This window comes from Echiichthys vipera, assembly GCF_963691815.1.
Source record: "Echiichthys vipera genome assembly, chromosome: 1".
NCBI classification, from domain to species: Eukaryota; Metazoa; Chordata; class Actinopteri; order Perciformes; family Trachinidae; genus Echiichthys; species Echiichthys vipera.
The window spans coordinates 3,141,987-3,166,418 of NC_139826.1; the positions used below are offsets into that span (position 1 = coordinate 3,141,987).

The 24,432-nt window shown below is 40.8% G+C and overlaps 1 protein-coding gene across 1 annotated transcript in view; it reads left to right on the forward strand.

Moving 5' to 3' along the window:
* Positions 1–561: 561 nt before the first annotated feature.
* abhd17c (abhydrolase domain containing 17C, depalmitoylase) overlaps positions 562–24,432 on the forward strand; it is a 28,075-nt gene continuing 4,204 nt past the window's right edge. Inside the window, exons 1-2 of the mRNA XM_083916481.1 lie at positions 562–1,255; positions 22,509–22,688. Coding sequence (XP_083772607.1) covers positions 771–1,255; positions 22,509–22,688 — 665 coding nt within the window. The 5' untranslated portion in view covers positions 562–770. The remainder of the gene's footprint in view (positions 1,256–22,508; positions 22,689–24,432) is intronic.

The following is a 24,432-nucleotide window of genomic DNA, read 5'->3' on the forward strand; positions in this document are numbered from 1 at the left end:
AATATTATACTTTTTACTCCTCTACATTTATTTGGTAACTTTAGTTTCTAGTTACTTTACAGATTGAGATTATTATTACAAAATATTATCAACAAATTAAATCTCTTATAGTGCTATAGATTACCCTACACAGCAGCTTTAAAGACATTAAAATTAGCCCCACTATGATCAGCTGCAACATTTAAGTGATATTTACATTGATTTGACCAATAATATGATATTCTGAAATAGACCAGACTGCATATGACTGCTTTTACTTTTTGTACTTTGAGTACATTTTGATAATACTATTTTTGTATATATATATAAAAAATCTAAATCGATAATTAAAATAAATATAATATATGACCTAACAAACCCAAACCAACAAAATAAAAGCCAAACAGGATATCCGGTTGTACCGGAAAACCGCCTTGTCTCCATTCTACAGAAATGGCCGTTCTCATTCTAACAGTACATCTCGACGTATAGCAACTAATGTGGTTCAAGGGCGGATTTGTTCTCTTGAAACTCGTCGCTGCACTGTCTTATGCTGTGAAATAACATGAACGGAACTGCTCCCGTTTGAGTAAATATCAGGTCTGCATGAAGTCTTAGTTTCGCTGTTAGCTAACCACCTGCCAGCCCGCTAGCGAGTTAGCTGCAGAGCCCTCGCTCACCCAACACTGCTCGTTAACGCCTGTGAATGGGAAATAAATAGGACCTGAACCCCAAAGAGAACTGTCTTTTGATTCAATAGAAGGTATTTAACCGGGTAACCCCGCGCCTAGATGCCCGAACAAGGCCCCAGGATGAATGGCTTTTCTCTCGGTGAACTATGCTGGCTGTTCTGCTGCCCGCCTTGTCCCAGTCGCATCGCGGCCAAGCTAGCTTTCCTCCCACCGGAGCCCACGTACTCCGTGCATACCGACGCCAACGGGGTAACTAGCTTACATTTAACCGAGCGCGCGGACTGGCAGTACTCCCAGCGAGAGCTCGATGCAGTGGAAGTGTTCAGCACCAGAAGCAGCCGGGGTAACCGGGTTGGCTGTATGTTTGTGCGTTGCGCCCCGAACAGTCGGTACACTCTGCTGTTTTCCCACGGTAACGCTGTGGACCTGGGGCAGATGTGCAGTTTTTATATCGGCCTTGGCTCCAGGATCAACTGCAACGTGTTCTCCTACGATTACTCAGGCTACGGAGTCAGCACTGGCAAGCCATCTGAGAAGAACCTGTATGCGGACATCGAGGCGGCCTGGCAGGTCCTGAGGAACAAGTGAGTCTGAACCATGAGGCTATTCTGGATCACCACATGTCCTCAGTTGTTTGGTGTTCAAGTAGTAAGACAGCCCATGCTGGTCGAAGTCAACATGGGTCCCTCTCCCCTCCAAACAAACAGGTGCACCGTAGAAGCTGCCTCATACATGAAGTAGTTTGAATCCGTAAACGATTCAGAATCAGTGACAACAGCTTCAAAATGACTCTCTGAGACGTAAGCTTCTCACCCAAATCCAAACCTTTATTTTGGAAAAAATGATGCACACACATTTCAGTTTATTTAAAATGACATTCATAATATTGTTTCGCGGAGAAACAGGCTGAATCATGAACCATGACAGACTGCTGCATCCCATTTCAGTGGTCGACTGATATGGGTTTTCAATGGCCAATGTGCAGGGTGTCGGGTGATATAATACCAATAACATGTTGTTTTTTTGTGATTTTGCCGTTTACGATAATTGCTGATATGTTGTATCCCTCAAAAATGTCTTTATAAAAGCATCAAAGGCCTATTGTACTAGCTCAATAGTACATTAGATGTTAATGATAATATTCACAAAAACAACTTGTTCAAGAAAAACAGGTCTTATTTATTCTTTCAAGCACCATAAGCTAATAATAATTTCCTTCGTCCATTAATGATGCCCCTTCTTTCTATACAATGTGTAAATATGGTTGTACCCTACTGGTTTTCACAACTACTATTATTATTATAATTATTATTACTTACTGTAAATATGTGTGTATTTTGATTTGCGCTGTCAAAGCCCTTTGTAAACTGCTGCTTTTAAAGGTGCTATACAAATAAAGTTATTATTATTTATTAACTCAAAACTGAGTCATTCAAGTAAGTACAATACAAAAACAGTGAAATCACCATTGCACGTATTGAGATCAAGCAGTGCAAGTATACGTTAACCATTTCAAAGTGGCTAATAGGATTGACTTTATAAATTATATCATTAACAAACTATCATGAGAGCATTTATCTGACACTTACCCCTAATGTAAACAACACTCATCATATTAGAACTACAAGGCATGAACATTAGAATGTGGATACACATTTAACTGCTGTACTGAAAGGGGTTTTCTTCTTCTTCATATACTGTGTGGTGGTTAATTTGCAGATGGTGAAACAAGGTCGTTGTTGAGCTGTCTTTAACAGCAACCGCTTTCCGACATAGTTTGCAGATTGACCTTTTTTTAAAGCAACATTGGTGTTTTCGAAGCCAAGCCACCTCTATACGAGGATGATCCACGTTTAGATATTAAATCTAACGGCGCAGACTTTAAGGCTAGTAGTTTGTGTTTTGTCTCCTGGCGCTGTTTGTTTACTCATGTTTAACTTCAGCAATTCAGCAGCTATGTTAACTTGGTTTGTTGTTGTTGTTATGAAGCGTGAACACTGTATGTGTTCTCAATACGCACGTGCTGCAGTTAGGGTTGCCAAATTGAGATTACATTTCTAAGCCAGACACACACAAAACCCTGACAAAATTCTGACAGGCTGAAAACCGTCCAATCTGGCAACACTGGTAGTAGTCTGTCCTACTAGGCATCATCATGCAGTGAATGTGTGGCCAGGTTTTTATTTTTTGCAAAATTTAGATACCACCGTAGACTATCTATTGCACACCCCTAGTGCATCTCATAAAATTATACAATCATAAAAAATTAGATACAAAATTGCTGAACATCCATAGTTTGTAAACTCCCCAGGGTTGTGTGCTCAAACTTGCACGCATAGCTTGCCTCCAACACTTTTACAAGCATCTCATTTTAAGAGATAACTAAATTTAATTTCTTTTTAACTGCCTGTAATCAGATAATGTTTGCAGTGGTTCTCTGAATGAGCTGAAAACATTACACTCATTTGGAAAAGCTTTTAAATGAATTTGACATGCTTACAAAAATTTTTTCCTAATTTAATTGATTTGCATTTATCAGTATTTGTGGCAGTCATTGTCTCAGATGTATTTTAATGAATCATGTTCTGTTTTACATTTTGTTTGATAAAGTGGTAAAAAGTTGATTAAATACAGGGGGGAACTGAACTATGAAACTGAACACTGAAATATAAAAAATAATGAAAAATGACTATTTCCTTACATTGCACAGGTGTCAACAGATGCACACTGATATTATGTTGCTGTACAAGACGCCATTCAGACACATGTGGAGCGGCATAGAGCTGCTTTTTACAACAGTGTTTAAATGCAGGCTGGCAGTATAATTAATATTAAAACATCGAGCGGCAAGGAAAAGGAGACTCAACTCTTTGCTGTCGATGTTGATTGATTGGGGAAATTTTCACTTTCTTTACTTATTTCTTTTTTACTTACAGATGGCTATTTTCTTCCTATCTTCAGTGACAATTGTAGCTATATATGCATTGCTTGTTAAATAAGTGTTTTCCATGACTGTCGGAGTTATGTCGAGAGCTGGTGGCAGGACATCCCCCCCCAATTTTTTATGCAGGAAAAGCCTGCATACCTTTTAGAGTGACTACTTGACAAAATGAACATGTGAAGGATTGTGTTTTCTCCAGAGTAAACGCAACATCCCATCTGGCATGTTCTTGAGCCAGCTGTGGCTCTGGGCCATGCTGGGTCATTGCTCTGTGCTGACTGTTAAATATGACAATATCAGAATTAAATTCCATTGGAAACATTGACAGTGTGTTCAAGTACCTCGGGATCATGTTCACAAGTGAGGGGACGATGGAGCATGAGTTTGGCAGCGGGGGCACCGTTGTGACGAAAAGAGATCTACCGGTCAATTTTCGTTCCTACACTCACCTGTGATCATGAAAGCTGGGTCATGACCCAAAGAACGAGGCCGCGGGTACAAGCGGCCGAAATGGGTTTTCTCAGGAGGGTGGCTGGAGTCTCCCTTAGAGATAGGGTGAGAAGTTCAGCCATCCGTGAGGAACTCGGAGTAGAGCCGCTGCTCCTTTGCGTTGAAAGGAGCCAGTTGAGGTGGTTCGGGCATCTAGTAAGGATGCCCCCTGGGCGCCTCCCTAGGGAGGTGTTACAGCCACATCCAGCTGGGAGGAGGCCTCGGGGAAGACCCAGGACTAGGTGGAGAGATTATATCTCCACACTGGCCTGGGAACGCCTCGGGATCCCCCAGTTAGAGCTGGTTAATGTGGCCCGGGAAAGGGAAGTTTGGGGTCCCCTGCTAAAGCTGCTGCCCCCGCGACCCGAGCCCAGATAAATGGTTGAAAATAAATGAGTGAGGGACAGTGTGTTCAACTTCCTGAGTTACTGCCTATTGTCTGTCACCTCCATCTAAATTGTCTGATAAAAAAAAATTTCATAGACCACACAGCATAGGTCGTCTAATTTTGTGTAGTTGCCATGTCTTAAGTTGCTGCAATTTTATTGTGAATTACTTTGAGCTACATCTCTTGTATGAAGTGTTCTATCAATACATTTTGTTAGACCAATGACTCAATACTTGATCATTACTTTATATAAGCCGGCCTGAAGATATATCATTGTGAACAGAAACCATTAGAATTAAAGCCACAAGTGCCGATGAACGAGCACCCGCTGTGCGTAGGCGGAGCCGGCAGGACCCCGGCAGGTGTGGAGAGCGCAGGGATGCTTTTCAGCGCTTCCTGCGTCTGCTGTGTGGTGCTAGAGAGCCTTTTCTAAACATGCTTTGTGTTAAGCCACATTGAAAATTTGATGTAAATGGGATTCATTTTGTCATATCTGGACTGACTTCCTGTTGCCGGTAGGTGGTGTTGTGGCTTTTGGTCACTAATGGCATGTGGCTGTCTTCAGGCCTGGACTCTCATCATGTCTGGAAAATTTGGTGCAGTTTGAACAATGTATCTTAAACACAGAGCGACTTCCTGTTTAATTGTGAGAAGCACAAAATGGCCACCATGCCATCATGCAATAGGCTCAAAACATGCCTTATGTTTCCCTACATGTACGGCAGATCCCACAATAGAAATTTCATGTATATCGGATGATGTCTGTCATTTTTCATCCTGGCAATAGGGGCTGCTCTCACTGGGAGTCAATATCGAGATGTAGGTGTGTTCAGGACATGACTGTTGTCATGAATGAGAAATTTGGTGCAGATTGGACAATGTATGCCCAAGAAACAGCTACTTCCTGTTTATGGCGAAAGGCCTAACTTTGACGCCAAGCAACGGTGGCACGGAGCAAAAAATAGAAAGTGCCAAGTATCTTTACTTAGACACGTCTTTAAATGATACTGGCTGATTTTGAAGTTGATTGTGAGCCCTAGGATGAGTACGTTAAAGTACGACACGTGCAAATGTGCAAAAATGGGCATAAAATTCAAAATGGCCGACTTCCTTTTGTAGCATATATAGCATATCATTCCAAGAGACTTTTTTTTACGCCTCGATGAGTTTTATATGCCAATCGTTTTCAAAAATAATTTTATGTCAATCCTGGGGGAGGGGCTGTCATTTTGTGTTTGCCAATAGGGGGTGCTATCATTGTGAGTCAATATTAGAGATAAAGGGGTGTTCAGGCCGGGACTCTTGTCATGTATGTCAAATTTGGTGAAAAGCTGACTGGAGGTCAGGTTAAAACAACTTTTTCTTGTTTGACGACAGGGCCGACTTTGGCGCAGAGCCGTGCCAACGCAGTGCAGTTAAACGCTAACATTGAGTATCATTTGGTCACAGGTCTTAAGATGGTACTAACAAATTTTGAAGATGATCATATTAAATCTCTAGGAGGAGTTCGTTAAACTATAAAGACATGTAAAAACATGTGACTTCCTGTCGTAGGGGGCGCTATTATTTTGAGTCAATATTAAGACAGGGTTGTGTTTAGGGCGGGACTCTTATGAATCATGAGAATTTTTGGATAATGTACGTAACGTAAAGTTACAGCTACTTCCTGTTTGAAGGTGTAAGGCTGAACTTGGACGCCATGCCACGGTGATATGGACCAAAAGTGCATAGTATCGTTTTGTCAGATATGTCTTTAGATGATACTGGCTTATTTTGAAGTCGATTGTGTTAAATCCCTTGGAGAAGTTCGTTAAAATACAACACGTGCTAATATCGTAATTCAAAATGGCTTCCTGTTGAGTTTACGATATCGCTCCAAGAGGCTTTTTTGTTTGTCTGGAAGAGTTCTTTATGCCTACCAATTTTGGTAAATGTACATCAATCGTGGAGTCCGGGCTGATTCTAGGGGGTGCTAGTGAGTCAATTTGCCATGCCCATTTCCAAAAACACTAAAAGACATAAATTTTCACCGACCTTGAATTTTGTGTGAAGTTTGGGGAGTTTTGAATATGATGAAGCCTCCAAAAAGGCAATTCATTTGGTATTGGGAGAAAAAAAAAAAAATTCTGGCAAATTCAATAGGTCCCTGTCTAACGACTCTGTCGGTGCTCGTGCCCTAATAATGTTCCATCTGACAAATAGTCTAAATGCCACTGAAAGGAAACCATAATGTGTCCTTCCTGGCATTAAAGTGAGACATTTCCTTGTTCCTTGACCAAGCATAAAACAGAGTTAATCATTAGGCTTCCCTTAGGGCAGCTACGCATCTGAGGAGGTGAGGAGATCTTTGTTTCGTTTAATATTTTTTAAGTAAAATTATGATCATTAAGACTGTGGGAGAATAGTATATAGTATAGTAATATAATAGTAATAGTATATAATATGAGAAATAGCTTAATGAGTACTTTATTGTACTTGATTTGTGATTCTTTAAAGTTGTACCTGTTTTTTCACGGTCACTGTGTGTTGGCAATTGTATTTTTTTTTTGGTCATTTGTAAACTTTATTGAAACACATTCACCTCTCTACTTCCAGTCCGTCCCCTATATGTTCCCTGTTAAATCCATACACACGCCATACTTCTATCCTTATTACAAGCCTGACTCAGAAGTTGGAATTTCTGTTTTCTGATTACAAGTGAACGCAGCATACCCGTTGGTGACATTCTGGGCCGACAGACCAACCGCTGTCAATAGCGTCACTAACATGGTGGCTTTTTTACATCTAGCCTGTGAATGTCGCAACAGAAAAAAAGTTCTTTCATTAGTGGGTCATATGGTCATATCAATCACAATTGTTTTAACTCACTCTGTGATAGATATTAACTTAAAAGGCTGATCAAAAAAATCAACATTTGTAAGTACAAGTTTAATCCCTATCAGGTTTTTATATATATATATATATATACACACTCACTCACCGGCCACTTTATTAGGTGCACCTGACCAACTGCTCGATAATGCAAATTTCTAATCAGCAAATCACATGGCAGCAACTCAATGCATTTAGGCATGGATATGGTGAGGAGGATCTGCAATTCAATGCGAGCATCAGAATGGGGAAGAACGGTTCTGTGGGCGCAAATGCCTCCTTGATGCCAGAGGTCAGAGGAGAATGGCCTGACTGGTTTAAGCAGATAGAAAGGCAACAGTAACTCAAATAACCACTGGTTCCAACAGAGGAATGCAGGAGAGCATCTGTGAACACACAACACGTCGAACCTTGAGACGGATGGGCTACAGCAGCAGAGCACCACACCGGTGCCACTCTTGTCAGCTAAGAACAGGAAACAGCGGCTACAATTGGCACAGGCTCACCAAAATTGGACAATTGGAAAAACGTTGCCTGGTCTGATGGGTCTCGATTTCTGCTGCAACATTCAGATGGTAGAGTCAGAATTTGGCGTCAACAACATGAAAGGATGGATACATCCTGCCTTGTATCAACGGTTCTGGGTGCTGGTGGTGGTGTAATGGTGTGGGGGATATTTTCTTGGCACACTTTGAGCCCTTTAGTACCAATTGAGCATCATGTTAACGCCACACTGACTATTGTTGCTGACCGTGTCCATCCCTTTATGACCAGTGGACCCATCTTCTGATGGCTACTTCCAGCAGGAGAACGCGCAAATCATCTCGGGCTGGTTTCTTGAACATGACAATGAGTTCACTGTACTCAAATGGCCTCCACAGTCACCAGATCTCAGTCCAATAGAGCAGCTTTGGGATGTTGTGGAACGGGAGAATCTATGCCACGAAGGATTAAACCAGTTCTGAAGGCAAAAGGGGGTCCAACCTGGTACTAGCAAGGTGTACCTAATAAAGTGGCTGGTGAGGGTATATATGTATATAGTGGTGCTCATAATTAGAGAACTAATTATAACTTCTTAATTTATTCTGAAATAGCGTTTTTTTTATTGTACATAATTTGATAGAATATGAGCTTTGACTAGACCAGCCACTTCAACATAAACCTTTTTTTTGTTCTGAATCGAAGCATGGCACCTAGAATCGGAGTCCAATCGTGACACACACACACACACACACACACACACACACACACACACACACACACACACACACACACACACACACACACACACACACACACACACACACACACACACACACACACACACACACACACACACACACACACACACACACACACACACACACACACACACAGGGCGAGTGATATTAATATTAGGTATGTGTGTTAGCAGCTGGAGGGCAGCAGAACACAGGGAAAGAGTGTGGAGAGCAAAAAAGGTGCCAAAGCCAGTTTATACTGTACGTGGTTACTAGGGGTGTACAATATAAGGGTCAGTGACGAAAAGGGGTTGGTAAGATGAGAAATTTAAAAATCTTTGAAAAACTCTTTTAAAAGCATCTTTGAGTTTTGTTTAAAGGTATATTTTGTGTAAATATTAATTTTATTTCACTTGAAATAGGATATATATATAACATTTTTTATTACCATGTGTTCTAACCACAAAAGAATGATAAATATTAAATATTCCATCCACAACATTTTACGAGTGTACTCATACTAATAACTTATAACCCAAACATAGATTTTTTTATTAGGATTACTTATATAGTTAAATTATAATTGTACTTGCAGTGTCAAGTGACAGAAAAAAACAAAAAAAATCCTTTCTTAATAATTGTTAACAAATTGTGTAAAAAGTCTTTAAAAAATGTGTTATTACACGCCATTCATTAATTTACCTGCACATGATCATATTTGTAAGAAACATATTGGTTACCCTATTTGACAAAAAGCAGTTACATAACCTGACTTGTTTCTTCTACAGTCTTAAACCTTGTTGATAGTGACACTGAAATCAAACACTACAGTCAAGATGGTTCACTGAACTTGACTTTTAATTTTATTTCATTGTAGGAAAAACGTTGGACAAATAACTTCACAAAGGTGATTATTCATTAGTATGTAAAACTCATTTGAAGCATTTTCTGTGATTAACCGCTTTTTCTTTATTTGAAAGTGGCAGCTATTGAAAGAAAAGTGGCTCAATTAAATGATGTTAAAAATGAAAAATCTTCAATTTGTTATTCCCAGCGGCAATTTATTTAAGTAACATTTTATCAGGGCTGCCCCCAAAAAATCATTAGCAGACCAAAATTATATTGGTCGATTAGTCACAGGAAAAACAAACATTTGGAGCCATTTTTTGTCAAATGAAAGTGAAAATCTATGTAACTGAAGTCTGGAGGGCTTCTAATTTGAAACAGGAAATTGTGACAGTCACTCACTGTCAGTGTTTTTAAAAAAAAAATATGGTATCACTTTGAAAAGATGGATGACCCCAAGAAGGTCACATGACCTACCACCTTAAACATGTAAGTAACGCTAGACGAACATGACCTACCACCTAAACATGTAAGTAACGCTAGACGAACATGACCTACCACCTTAAACATGTAAGTAACCGCAGACTAACATGACCTGCCACCTTAAACATGTAAGTAACGTTAGACGAACATGACCTACCACCTTAAACATGTAAGTAACGTTAGACGAACATGACCTACCACCTTAAACATGTAAGTAACCGTAGACAAACATGACCTACCACCTTAAACATGTAAGTAACGTTAGACGAACATGACCTACCACCTTAAACTTGTAAGTAACGTTAGACCAACATGACCTACCACCTTGAACATAGAATAGAATAGAATAGAATTACTTTAATGATCCCAGACTGGGAAATTAATTTCCTTGGACGAACATGACCATGTTTAAGGTGGTAGGTCATTTTTTATCTACGGTTACTTACATGTTTAAGGTGGTAGGTCATGTTGGTCTAAGGTTACAACATGTTTAAAGTGGTAGGTCATGTTCGTCTAATGTTACTTACATGTTTAAGGTGGTAGGTCATGTTCATCTAATGTTACTTACATGTTTAAGGTGGTAGGTCATGTTCGTCTAACGTTACTTACATGTTTAAGGTGGAAGGTCATTTTTGTCTAATGCAGAGGTGGACAATTTTAGGTTTCTCCCTGCTCCAAAACACTTGATTCACACCTGATTCTACTGATGTGCTCGTTATTAAGCAGCTGAAGGTTGTCACAGTTTTGATCATTGTTAGACTCAGGTGTATTCGTCTAAATTAAATAATTAATAAAATAACATGTTGCTGTCATTCTATTTTTGCAGTATAAAACTCTTACCTGCAGAGAGGAGCTGAAGTATTAACTTCACATGAACACAGCATGTGAAAACCAACTCATCAAATTGCTTCAAAAATGTTTTTGTTGTGTCCCAATCCGGTTTTCAGTTTTCAAAATAAAGTATACCAAATAAATATGGAAGTAAGATTAATTACATAATATTCAGAGAACTTTTCACTGTTGAATTTCAGAATAAAAGGTATTTGAAAATATACTGTACACTAAAATATTATATTGCATTAAAAATTAGACTTTTTTAAACGGCCAAGATTCAGATGAATAAGTCAGCTACGTGCCTACGTGTGTAATTTTGTTTATGTTAATAGCACTTTTATTTTTGTACAACTTGATGTAATGTTGAAACGGAGAAAGTTAAAATTGAGAAATACAAAGACATTTTTAGTTTTTGTATAACTTGAACTTGATAGCGCTTTTATTTTTGGAAAAACTTGAACCTGTTAATGTAGCAGTCACTGAGAAAGTGAGTAATACTAACATTTTGAAGTCACTGAGAATTGGTACTAAAAGAATTTGCAAGTTAAGCATGAATAAATTACCTTTGGTCATAGATTGGTCTTTGTGTGGAAATATTATATTAATAATATTATTGCAACCAGTCAATACCTTTTTCAAAAAATAAAATATAATTATCTACCCTGGAAATTCAGACCCTCCACCAGCAAATTTCAATTCTGGGTACTCTCACCCTGGAGCTCATTAAATTTGTCAGACGATCCCAACTCACCAATCAAATCGTACTATCTTTTTTGGACGGGCGTAACAGATGACGACAGTGATGTGCTGTCAATATTATCATCGTTAACAATAAAGATGGCTGTGGATGATGAACAGCGGTTGTTTGAAACGGCTTTGGCCTTAATTCTAAACCATTTGGACTTGGCTTTTTCTTTAAAAAATGAACATTAGACGGCACTCAAATCTTTCGTTTGAAGGGGCAGATGTATTTGCTGTTTTGCTGACTGGATACACAAAAAGTTTCATTAACCAGTTAGCCCTGTTGGTCGCTAAACCAATGGGGCTGAGTGAAAACCCACTGGTGGTTTTTGATTGGTCAGTCGGCCATAGTACTATCAAATTGCGTGCAGTTTTGTTTTGGACTGCATGCGTTGGTGCTGCCCCTTGAGTTGGGAAGGTCTATTGCTTGTTGCCAGAACCTACGTCTTGATAGATGTGCGTCTGGATCTCCAGGCAAATAATCTTCTGCCATAATGCCATAATTTGCCACACTGCCTTTATTAGCCAACAGAGGACTGGAGTAAATCCTGAAGCATGTACTAATTAAAAAAATCGATTTTGAACCAAGAATCGTTTTGAATTGAATCGTGATATGTATATGGATCCAAAAAGCATGAGCGTCCTCAGGGCTCTACTTCTTATCTGTGGGAAGTTCTCTTTCTTGAGACGAGTGACATCTGACTGCAGATCTGTGAGTTCCATCTGGACATCAGTTGAAGCATTGACCACGTCCCACGTGAAAGGACAGGAGACTAAGTCCATCTCACTTTCCACTGCTTTAAAATCTTCAAATTAATAATAATATTGACAGCTATTTTAATTTTAGTTGCAACAATAAGTGCACATGATGGCCTTGGGGGGCCACATGGAACCTTTACATGGCAGCTGCTGCCATCAGTGTTAGTGGAAGGAATACTAGAAATGTGCGATATAAATGCAAGTTCTTTTACCACGTTATTTTACAAACAGCTGGAATGTGTTTTTTTTTTATTGAAGCACTGTCTTTGATAAAACAAAAAGTGCAGTGTTATGTTACATCAATTTCACTGATATCATTACATTTTGAATATGTGACAATGTGCTTAAATTCTAAAACACTGAATTTAGTAAAAATTAAAATGGAAGAATTTGATGAATTTAACTGAATCTAGAAAAAATAAGCAGATTTCATAGGGCATAAGGTACAGTCCTGCCTTTAATCATCCTTACAGTTTTGCAGTGAGTCTGATCCTAACAGTGTGCTGCATCAGAGATCAGGGTTTTCAGTGGGTACTTTGTCCATCCATGTGTGGGGTCAGAGTCTTATTTCAGGATGACTGCTCACTTCAGTGGCTGCTTATCAGAGGCATGATTTGTCTCGGCCAACAGATTAGTCACACCCAAGCTGTTATCTGAAGAGCTCTTATGATGGCATCACTTCATAGGACATATAACCCAGCACCTCTTGTCCAAACCCTTTGCCATGGTTGTCTGTAATACATGGCTGGAATCCTTCTGTGTGTGTTTTGTTGCAGACGGCTGCTAAATATTCTCTGTATTCACACCACTGTCAGGACATGGGAGTTTTTAAAAAACGCACAGTATGTTGTCTCTGTCTCACAATCAAAACAATAAAAGACAGACTTTGCTGACATTGTGAAGTAGCCTGGGATCATGGGAGTTGTCTTCATTGTTGAACAACCACTTCTGCAACCATCAGTGTTGTACTACTCGGCCTCGTCTCAGGTATAAATGCAGTGCTAATATCAGTAAATAAATAAATAAATAAATAACTACAGGTTAAAACAGATGACAATGCCAGACTGTTGGCTCAGAGTGTCTGACACTGTGGGTGGTGTTGATCAAATTTTACCCAGTAAAAAACCTAGTGCTTGTGTGTATACAGTCTATGGTTTGAGAGTCTGGCTCGCTCAGCAATATTTTTGGTGTCACGTCTATTTTTTTCTCAAGTGGAATTGTCAGAGAAGCTAAATAGAAATGAGCTAGCTAACTAACGTGGACTAATGTTATGCTGACAGGTTTTCATGTGATTTGTTGGGGCAAAATGGTTCACTGTGACACTTTATTAGGCAGGGAGAATAATGGCAGCCTGCAATGCAAATATAGACTAGTATCTGTTATTATGCATGTCATTTTAATGAAACTGTGTTTCAGTGTCTGAAACTGTTTTGCTAATCTTTTGACTTTAAATGACTTGAGGAAATATTCTATCATCAGCCAGCTGCTAGTCTTCACTCCAGTCAGCTCTCAGAGCTGTCAAAGGCACAATCGCGCCCTGCACATGATATAACATTTCCCCCTTCGGACACTTTGCAACCAACTGTAAGACGATACAGAAGTATGACGCTTGAATATTGCAATGAATATTAACACTGGACATACAGTATGTGCTACTGCATTTTCATGAAAAATGTATTGGAAAAGTCCTGAAAAATTATTTCTTAAAGAGTGGGGACCGTGTTGCTGCAGTCCTTCCTGTCTGCAGCTGAACAGTTCCCATACCAAACAGTGATGCAGCAAGTCAGTTTAGACAGATGGTGCAGGCATTGTTGAGCCTTCATGAAGGAGGTGGTGCTCTGCCTCCTTGGGAGATTGTCTGTGATGTGCACCTCCAGTGTTTCCCACAAACCAGGCAGCAATGTGTGGTGCAGGATTGTACAGAAACCTCATATTGCCAGACACCTGATCTGCATTTGAGGGGCTCAGACACACACCGTTGCCTTTTCTTTTGCTTTATTATCGTATTTGTATGGACAATCTTTAACCAGTTCAGGTGCCTGATTAAAAAGAGGAAAAAACGATATAAATATATATATCATAGTTTGGAATTGACATGTTTTTTAAGGAATATAAGCATATTTTCAGAAGTTGAGCTCTCTGCACATTCACAAATGAGTGCATTTAGATGGACATGCATATCCAGTTTATGAGGCTTATTATCATATTCAGGATATGGTGTTTACATGAGCACAGAGAACTCAGGTTATTCATATTCCCCATGGACATGATGATGTTTACAGAAACAAAACGGCTTCAGGAAATATGAAAAATGTACTCGAATTTAACAATTTAAAAGCTAATTTCTTTTCTGCTCGGACCATCAGCAGCTACAGCTGTCTGCTCTGAGTTCATCCACAGTCTCTCTTCACCTGCACACACGCGCATGCACGCACGCACGCACGCATGCAGAGAGACAACCTCTGATAAAACAGACTGGAGCGACCTGGTGTGACTACGCCATCTTTGCACCTCTGTCTAATGAGCCGACTGATGTAGAACATAAACAAAGTCAAAAGTAGATTCATCTCAACCAGTTTGAATCTTCACACATTTTAATAGATTTTAACTGTCGTGATATAGCCCTAGCTTAGTTTTCGAGAGAGAGCGAAAGAGCGAGGGCGAGAGAGACTGCTCGATTGCAAATGTATTTATTTTGTGTGAATTAGCCAAAAACAGGTTGTTTAATCACTTATCCGGGGTCGGGTTGCGGGGGCAGCAGCTCTAGCAGGGTACCCCAAACTTCCCTTTCTGGGGCCACATTAACCAGCTCTAACTGGGGGATCCCGAGGCGTTCCCAGGCCAGTGTGGAGATATAATCTCTCCATCTAGTCCTGGGTCTTCCCGAGGCCTCCTCACAGCTGGACGTGCCTGGAACACCTCCCTAGGGAGGCGCACAGGGGACATACTTATCAGATGATCCTGAACCACCTCAACTGGTTCCTTTAAACGCAAAGGAACCAATTGAGCAGCGGCTCTACTCTGAGTTCCTCACGGATGGCGGAACTTTTCACCCTATCTCTAAGGGAGAGTCCAGCCCCCCTCCTGAGAAAACACATTTCGTCCGCTTGTACCCGTGACCTCGTTCATTCGGTCATGACCACAGGTGAGGGTAGGAACCAAAATTGCTGCTCCGATTCTCTGGCCAAACTCACGCTCCATCGTCCCCTCACTCATGAACATGATCCCGAGGTACTTCTCCTTCACTTGGGGTAATGACTGATTCCCTACCTGGATTAAGCAATCCACCGGTTTCCTGCTGAGAGCCATGGCCTCAGATTTAGAGGTGCTGATCCTCATCCCAGCCGTTTCACACTCTGCTGTGAACCGATCCAGTGAGTGCTGAAGGTCACTGACCGACGATGCCATCAGGACCACATCATCTGCAAAAAGCAGAGAGGAGATCCTGAGCCCAGCGAACTGCAACCCCTCCCCACCACGACTACGCCTCGATATGCTGTCCATGAAAATCACAAACAGGATTGGTGACAAAGCGCACCCCTGGCGGAGGCCAACCCTCACCGGGAACGAATCTGACTTACCGCCAAGGATCCGGACACAGCTCTCGCTTTGAGTGTACAGAGATTGGATGGCCCACAGAAGTGACCCCCTCACCCCATACTCCTGCAGCACCTCCCACAGTATCTCCCGGGGGACCCAGTCACATACCCAGGCCCCCTCCAGGATCCTTGCAAGAGTGAAGAGCTGGTCTGTTGTTCCACGTCCAGGACAAAATCCGTATTGTTCCTCTTCAATCTGAGGTTCGACTATAGGACGAACCCTCCTTTCCAGCACCTTGGAGTAGACTTTACCAGGGTGGCTGAGTAGTGTGATACCCCTTCTTTAGCAGTCTCTAAAACACTTACATAAATAGCCTTATATTTAATATCAATACTTGTGGTCCGAGTTGTAGTTGGGTTGGTTGAAAACCTTCTTGATAAGCGTACCCCCACTATGCGGAGATAAATGAACGGAACAATATTTATATATTTAAAAATTGCGTTGAGAAAACCAACAAACCCAGAATCAATTTGTGCTGCTTGGTTTTGATTCTGTGGCACTACGCCGCACATTTGTCTCTGCATGGGAAACACTGACCTCTAAGAACTTAAAACTGTGTAATATCTCTACATCCTGACCATTGAGCTGTAGGGGGGAGTGGGCTGTTCCAGCCCTTCTAAAGTCAACAATCATCTCCTCCACTTGTCGACACAGAGAGATTCCTCCCCAGATTGTTAGTTCTGGCAAGGGAACATGCTGTTCTCCCTCTCTCTCCCTGACAGGCCTGTGTTCTGTCAGTGCTGCCTTTCACCCTGCACTGCTTAAGAAGAGATCCCGGGAGAAGCCATGCCACTGTCCAGGTCCCATATCAAACTGTTCTCTGCCGTACACCACACTGTGCATACCTTACACCAGGCGTCCCCTTTCTCTCTACACTCTTTTTTCCTACTTGTGCTTTAAATAATTCAGATCAAGTTATTTTCCTTTGCTGCAATTTTTTCATCTCATCTAATAGAACAAGGACTGTGTATTAATTTTTTCAAGGATTTTTAGTAGTTGTGGGTGTTTATAAACACCGCAGTTGTCTTTGACGCGATAATCTTAACTCGACATCCATGTAGTAGCTTTTTCAGAGCTTTTAACCACATCTCAGTCTTCTTCAGAAAATTTAGTTTCTTAGTTGTATGTGTAAGAATGAACAGAAAATCTGTGTAGCACCATGAATGCATTTAAGTTAAGACTGCATTTGTTTCGTACTAGCACCGTTAATTAGGAGTGGGAATCTTTGGGTGTCTCACGATTCCATTCAGAATAGATTTTCAATTAAAAACAGTTTTCGGTTCATAATGATTCAAAACGATTTTTGAATTAGTACATGCTCCAGGATCTACTCCAGTCCTCTGTGAGCTATCTATAGTTGTACTCCGTAAGATTTTTATCCAGTTAGTTTAAGTTGCTCTCTATCACAGTGAGTTAAATCAATGGTCATTGATCATATGACCCACTAATGAAAGCACTATATACCAATCTGTGTGTCTGTGGAAACATACCCTCCCTAGATGTGCTCAAGCCGCCATGTTCGTGACACTGCTGACAGCTCTTGGTCTGTCGGCCCAGATAGTCACCAATGGTTAGGCTGCTGGGGCTGCAGGTTTTCATTCCAACCAAGCAAGAACACACCTGGTCCAACAAATCAACTGTGTGAAGACAATTCAGGTGATTGAATAAGTCGGTGTGTTCTTGCTTGGTTGGAATGAAAACCTGCAGCCACAGCGGGCCTTTACGGGATCAGTTTGACACCGAAGCTCACTAATCAATATTACAAAACTAAATAACTATTACAGAGTAATACTTTACTAATGGACAGTCAATTTTGTCAAACAAAGTTCATGACTATTAATACACAGACCAATTTAGGCATTGCACACAGAAGCAAACTTTGGCCAATCTGGTCACAATTACGCATCGTTTTTGTGAAGTAAAAACACTTACTCATCTTCAAATGGATCTCTATTGTTCCTCTCTGTCGGAGGAATCAACCATCTGGCCCAGAAGCACCGTAATCCTTGTCGTGGCCAAATCAGTTCCGGAAAGGCGGTTGTGTTTTCCACTCTTGTGATCTGCTGCCAGCGTCAGGATGCAGTAAAAAGATCAGACTAACTTGCTGATGGTAGTGGGTGGGTCTTTGAGTATCTATTGGTTACTTTCTCAGAAAATGTTGACAGACTCCACGGTTCACCAACCACACACTGTGAAGCAATAGATGCCAGTCACAACGGCTCTTTCCTGTCTAATTGGCCGTGTGAGTGACTTGCGCAGTAAAAAAGAATGCGGAAGAGGGGAGTCAGTTGTTTCTGTAATATATAGATCACGTTTGAACGCTGTATAATCTCTAAGATATTGATATAAACAGTGAAAAAACATCACTAGGACACGCCGGTGCGGGCATCGACCTCAGAGGGTTATACAGGGATTAAAGCAAAAATACCTCTTTTTTTTTTCAGGTTAAGTTGTATTGCCTATGTTCTAGGGGTGCAACGGATCAAAAAACTCACGGTTCGGATCGTTTCTCAGATCAGAGTCACGGATCGGATCATTTTTCGGATCAGCAAAAAAAACAAAAAAGACAAGACAAATAAACATAAGTTTGTCTTTTGTTTATTAACACTTGTTAAATTAAAACATATAAAATCAACTGAAAGTGCACAAGGCATAATATCTTCTTTTTAACAAAAACAAGTTAAAGTGCAACATTAGAAGGCATATCTCCTCCCTTTAAACATGGACCAATGACCATTAATGAAAAACAACTTAAAATGCAATGAGGCACATCATCATCTTCCTTGAAACTTTGAAAGTGAAATAAAGCCCATGTCCACATCATCAAAGAAGAATAAAAGAAAGAAAGCAAAGCATACCTGAGCTTATAATTTCAAATTCTTTTTCAAAAAGACAAGGGTGTCTACATTGTCTGGAGAGAGTGTGGACCTCTTTGCAGTCACTATGTCCCCTGCTGTTGAGAACACTCTCTCGGAAGGAACTGAAGACCCTGGCACAGCAAGATAGCATCTTGCCATCTTGGCAATGTGAGGGTATTTACACTCATTGCTTTTCCACCATGTCAGTGGATCACCATCCACTGTAATGCCGCTTGCTGCCAGGTAGGATGCCACCTCCTCTTTGATGTCTTTGCTGGCAAAGGTCTCTCCAAAAAGCTCTGCCATCGCCGACTTCTTTTGTGGAGGAGATGTGTCCAAGTTTGTTCCTGTTGGCTCTGCAGCTTGACCCTGCAGAAAAAAATTAGTTGATTAATTAAACCTATTATTTACTTTCATGTTTCACAGACATGAAACATCTGGCAATAACATTTAATAAATGCCATTATTACTCAAAATAAAAAATGTATTTAGATTTAAATTTATCATTTTTAAATAATATTCTTTTTCTTTACCTCATCACAGTCTTCAGTGCCCAGACTGCTCACAATCTCAGTGGTGAGGTCACTGTATGTCCTCTGGCGTAGGGCAGGGTCCATGTGAGACAGGGACTTGAACCTTGGATCCAGGGCAGTAGATCTGTGAAGGTAGTCCTGTAGAGTAGGGGGTGAAGTGTATCTGGGTTTCAGGTCCTCTCTAATGGCAGTCTTGACATCTTGAGTGATGGTGCTGTCTTCCACACTTGGAGCCATGGATTGTAGAATCCTTGTTTTCAGCGGCAGAATCATTGACACAGATGGTGACGTTTCAGTGCTCAGCAGAGATGTAACAGTTTTAAGGGGTTTAAGCACCTGTAGGACCTCCTCTGCCACTCTCACATCATCACCAGACAGGGTGATGATGTCTTTAACATTTTTCTTCAGGGTCTTGTCGGTCAATGCAGAGTATATAGCTGCCTGCTGCTCCAGATAACGCTCCAACATATCATAAGTGGAGTTCCACCTTGTTGGGACATCATGTATGAGCTTATGAGTAGGCAGATTTATCATTTCTTGCTTTGTCTTAAGCACATGAGCAGCTGTCGTACTTCGGTGGAAGTAGGAAACCACCTTCCTGATCCTCCCAAGGAGGCGGTCCATCCTATTGACTGAGATTCCCTTCTGAGATGCCAAATTCACTACATGTGCAAAGCACCCTATCTGTGGGCCCAGTCCTGCCTCATTCACTGCATTAATTTGATTTTTGGCATTATCAGTTGTGACTGGGATATTAGTACTGGGCCTCTTTATCTTCCATTCCTCCACTGCTTGTGTCAGTACCTGCGCAAGATGAGTGCCCGTGTGACTCTCGTAGAGGGGGCGTGTCTGCAGCACCGGACTTCTCATCTCCCAGTCTGCTGTGATGAAGTGAGCGGTTATTGTAACATAGCTCTGCGTTCCCCTGGACGTCCACCCGTCTGTCGTGAGCGCAACAGAGGATGCTCGGGATAGTTCATCCACAACTTTTTTCTTCTCCTCCTCATAAAGGTCTGGCACGATCTTTTCGCTGAAGTGGGTGCGCGACGGGATGTAGTAACGTGGCTCAAGCACTTTCAGCATGTGTTTAAAGCCCTCGTTTTGCACAACCGAATATGGCCTCATGTCTGCAGCTATAAACACACCGATAGCGTTTGTGATGGCTTTAGCCCGGTCGGATGGTGCAGCAAGGGGCTGCTTAAATGCAGCGGTGATAAGCGGTTGTTGAGCAGGCTTCATTTTCACTCCGGTCAGTGAAACACCGGGGTGATGCCGCTTCAAATGCGTGGCCATGCTCGATGTGTTTCCACTGTCATATGGCTTTCTTGTGCCACAGTGCCTACACACCGTCAAGGTTTTATCCACCAACCTCTTTCCTTCATCATTATAATTGACAGGGAAGCCAAAATGCTGCCATACAGGGGATTTAAATGACGCAGGGTGTTCAAGCTCCTCCGTTCCTCCGCTCGCCATGACCGCGCTGCTCTTAATATGTGTGTGGACTGAACATGCGCACAACTTTTTTTTTCATAAGTCAATCCGCGGATCACGTGTGTACCGAACCGAAGATAGTGATCTGAACGGATCACGGATCAATGATGATCCGTTGCACCACTACTATGTTCAATCAGTATTTGTAAAACTTATTACAAATTGATCCGAAAGATCCACGTTCCGACAAAAAGGAAGTTTCCTCACTAGTATAGTATGTTGAAAAAAGTCATAGAGACAGGCGCTTCACTAGCTATTAAAAATATTGGAAGTTAGAGTTCTTTCCAGACAGGGGTTCGGGGGGAAATGTTTGAAATTGGGCTGATGAACATGCAATTGTGACGTGGTTTGAGAAGGAAAGGAAAGACCAATAGTAATGTGTGACTCCCGTCGGCGCAGGTCTACTAAGTAGGTTAAAGTTTCTGTTAATTCTGAAGTTATCAAGTCGGTCTGCTTTAAGGTTGATTCTGAAGTTATCAAGTCAGTCTGCTTTAAGTTTGATTCTGAAGTTATCAAGTCAGTCTGCTTCAAGTTTGCTATAGCCCAGAATGCCCGGGTCTAACCCGTTTCTCCCTCTCTCACCCTAGTGAGAGAGCAGTACAGACGAAGTGTAGATCAAAGCTGACATTAGCTTACATCGATGTACATGTGCAAATAAATCAGACAATGCACAGGAAGTTTAGTTATGTGCCATCGAGAACAAAAAGATCCTAAAAACACAACTTAGCAAGCTAGCTGCGGGCTAGCAGCCAGGTGGATTCATATGACGGCTGTGGATCAGTCCGTGACCCGTTTAACAAAGACAAGAATGCCAAATCTTATCGATTCTTAAAGTCAATCCTCACATTAACTTCAGAACTCAAATAGATTGCAGAAAATACATTATTGCTCACCCGTTCCTCAGTCGCAAACCATAGTCTGTTGTATCGAATCCAGTACAAGCAGGACTTTCAAAGCCATAAAGATCCAAACGCTTGTTCCTCTGTTGGTCTCTAAACTGAGCGAGTTATGCGGCATGATCAACCTACTGTTGTCAAGCGATGACCAAGTTAGCAGACGAGATCACACCAATGATGGAAACAAAACAAACAGCCTCTTCATTGTAGCACCGTCATGTTCATTATTGAACAGACACTTGCTGAGCCGCTGTGTAAACAAGCTTTTCATTAATAAAGTTGGTCTGATTGATTAATACACAATGTATGGTGGTATGCTATACATAGTGTTATTCTTGCTAGGCGTCAGGCAAAAAATACAAGAATATTTTTCATAGAAATATATGTATTTTAAATATAATAAAGGGCCATAGAAAGAAACTTTAAGTACTGAGTCCAATAGACGGAACTATGTTGTGGGGAAAACCTTAATCCTTGGGTTAAATCTTGCAGCCAAAGAGGGTGCTAAAAACAAGGTATCTGAAATCTTGTACAACTTTAAGGCAGTGTGGCAAATTATGGCAAGAAAGCACAAGATTTGAAAAGGGTATCAACTGCAATAATGTAAACGCACAGGCCAATTAATGCAAGTCTACTTGCACAGTTTTTAAGTAAATCTCAATTCTAAGTGAAGTGAAAGGCTTTTAACAGAGATTAAAATTATACTGGTAGGCTTGCCTGATTTTTAAGAATCCTGGCCATTTCAAAATAAAATTCTTCAAAAGTAATGTGAAGATAAATGCAGTGTTTGTTGTTGTTATGAATTGCTTCTGCAGTATGGTGCTGTCTTGTTTCTTTTATGTAAAATTACTTAAGAAATGAATGTTGCTCTTCTGTGTGTTGTACAGGTATGGTGTAACACCCGAGAACATCATTCTGTATGGTCAGAGTATCGGCACTGTGCCCACCATCGACCTGGCTGCTCGCTATGAATGTGCTGCTGTCATCCTGCACTCCCCACTCATGTCAGGGCTGCGGGTGGCCTTCCCTGATACACGGAAGACCTACTGCTTTGATGCCTTTCCCAGGTGAGTTTCACACACAACAGCATACACCCCCCCCCCCCACACACACACACACACACACACACACACACACACACTATAGCAATGTATGTCAATTTTCATTTTACAAACACATGTTTGAGGACCTGTTTCAAACTGTTGAATTGACGGTTTTCTGTGTCAACCTACTTCAATTGGATGTCATTATTTGGTTTACATTATTTTTTTTTTTTTAGTATATTTAAAAGTATATTATTATTTTATCATCCTACTCATAATTGGGCGGGGAGAATGCTATGCGATAATCAGAAGTGTTATGTATATTATAGCAAAGTAAGGAACAAATGTGTACTAAGGAACACATGGCTTGCACAAGTTCCAATGTTATAAAACAAACACTTGTCGTGCACATTCTGTTCTGCGCACACGACCTGTCTCCTCCACTCACACATCACACCAGGACAGCTTTGCTGTGTGCACTTGAGATGTAAAGACATAAATAAAAACAGAACAGAAGAATTAACATTGAGCAAGTCTGGAGGGAAGTCTGAGGTATAGAACCATTTTAAATTAGTTGCCGACAGTGAGAGCATGTGTTGTCTTTGTCGAGTGCATTACGTGCGGCACACTGCTCCCCTTTGACAGCAAACAAATGAGGACTTTGACGATGAAGTTGATCCATTTGCAATCAATAACCTAATAAAAAAACATGCAGTTACCTACATGCTTCTTTTCTTGTTGCACTGTTCGTTAAGGTCATTCTGAACAGATTTCTGTCATTCAAACAACTCTGAATTCTAGTTGAAAACGTCAGTTATAATGGCCCACTTATTAAAAAAGAAAATGTTGAATTTAAATCGGGCTCACAATTACAGTTAGTGGGTCGGGCTCGGACAGAACGTACGCAGACTCAGGTAGGGTCGGGCTGGACCTTTGAGACCAATCTGAGCTCTAATGTGTGGGTGGCCAGTCAGCCTCAACATTGAGTAAATTAAATGTTTTCTTTTTCCTTTTTAAGAATAGGGCAATTTTATCTAAGCTAATTATATCATCAATCAATCATGTTAATGTATATTTTCAGACATATTTTCACTTAAATGGATTTGTAGTAAACTACATTACGCAGGGAAAAAGTTTTGAACAGGCATCAAACGTCAACACATCATGTAACAGTTCAACAGAAGTTGCATACTTTCACTACAGTATTATGTGGAAATACTCCACCCTTATCTAGTATATGTATTCATTGTAGCAAAGCCATATGACAGCTGTTATTTAATCTAACTGATATGTCCCGTAATGACTGCAGTGTTGTGGTCTTTGTATCTACGCATTGAGAAATCGAGCACATAGCTCCATCTCCATCTGGTGTCTGTAGGAAGCCAACTGCAAATAAGTCAGCAGTTAGCACACACTGAACTCTTATCAGCGGGGGTATGCGTCCATCTGGCTGAGGTATATACACACACGCACCTAATTACAGCAGATGCAATCATGGTAGTGGCAGATAGTTAATGTTAAAACATTAACATAAAAATGTTTGCAAAAGTATTTAGATGTTAAACCTATAGCACATATGCTCCATAGCATAAGGCATTAATGCAACAGATGTGTCCACGAGCATCCAAACATCATGTAACATGTATTTCAGTATGACAGATAAAAAATAAAGTTAATAATTAATATGAATATGAATTAGCAGCTGTACCGTAGCTGTCCTCATGAATGCCTCCTTGTTTAGATTTTCATTACACTGTTAAACATAACG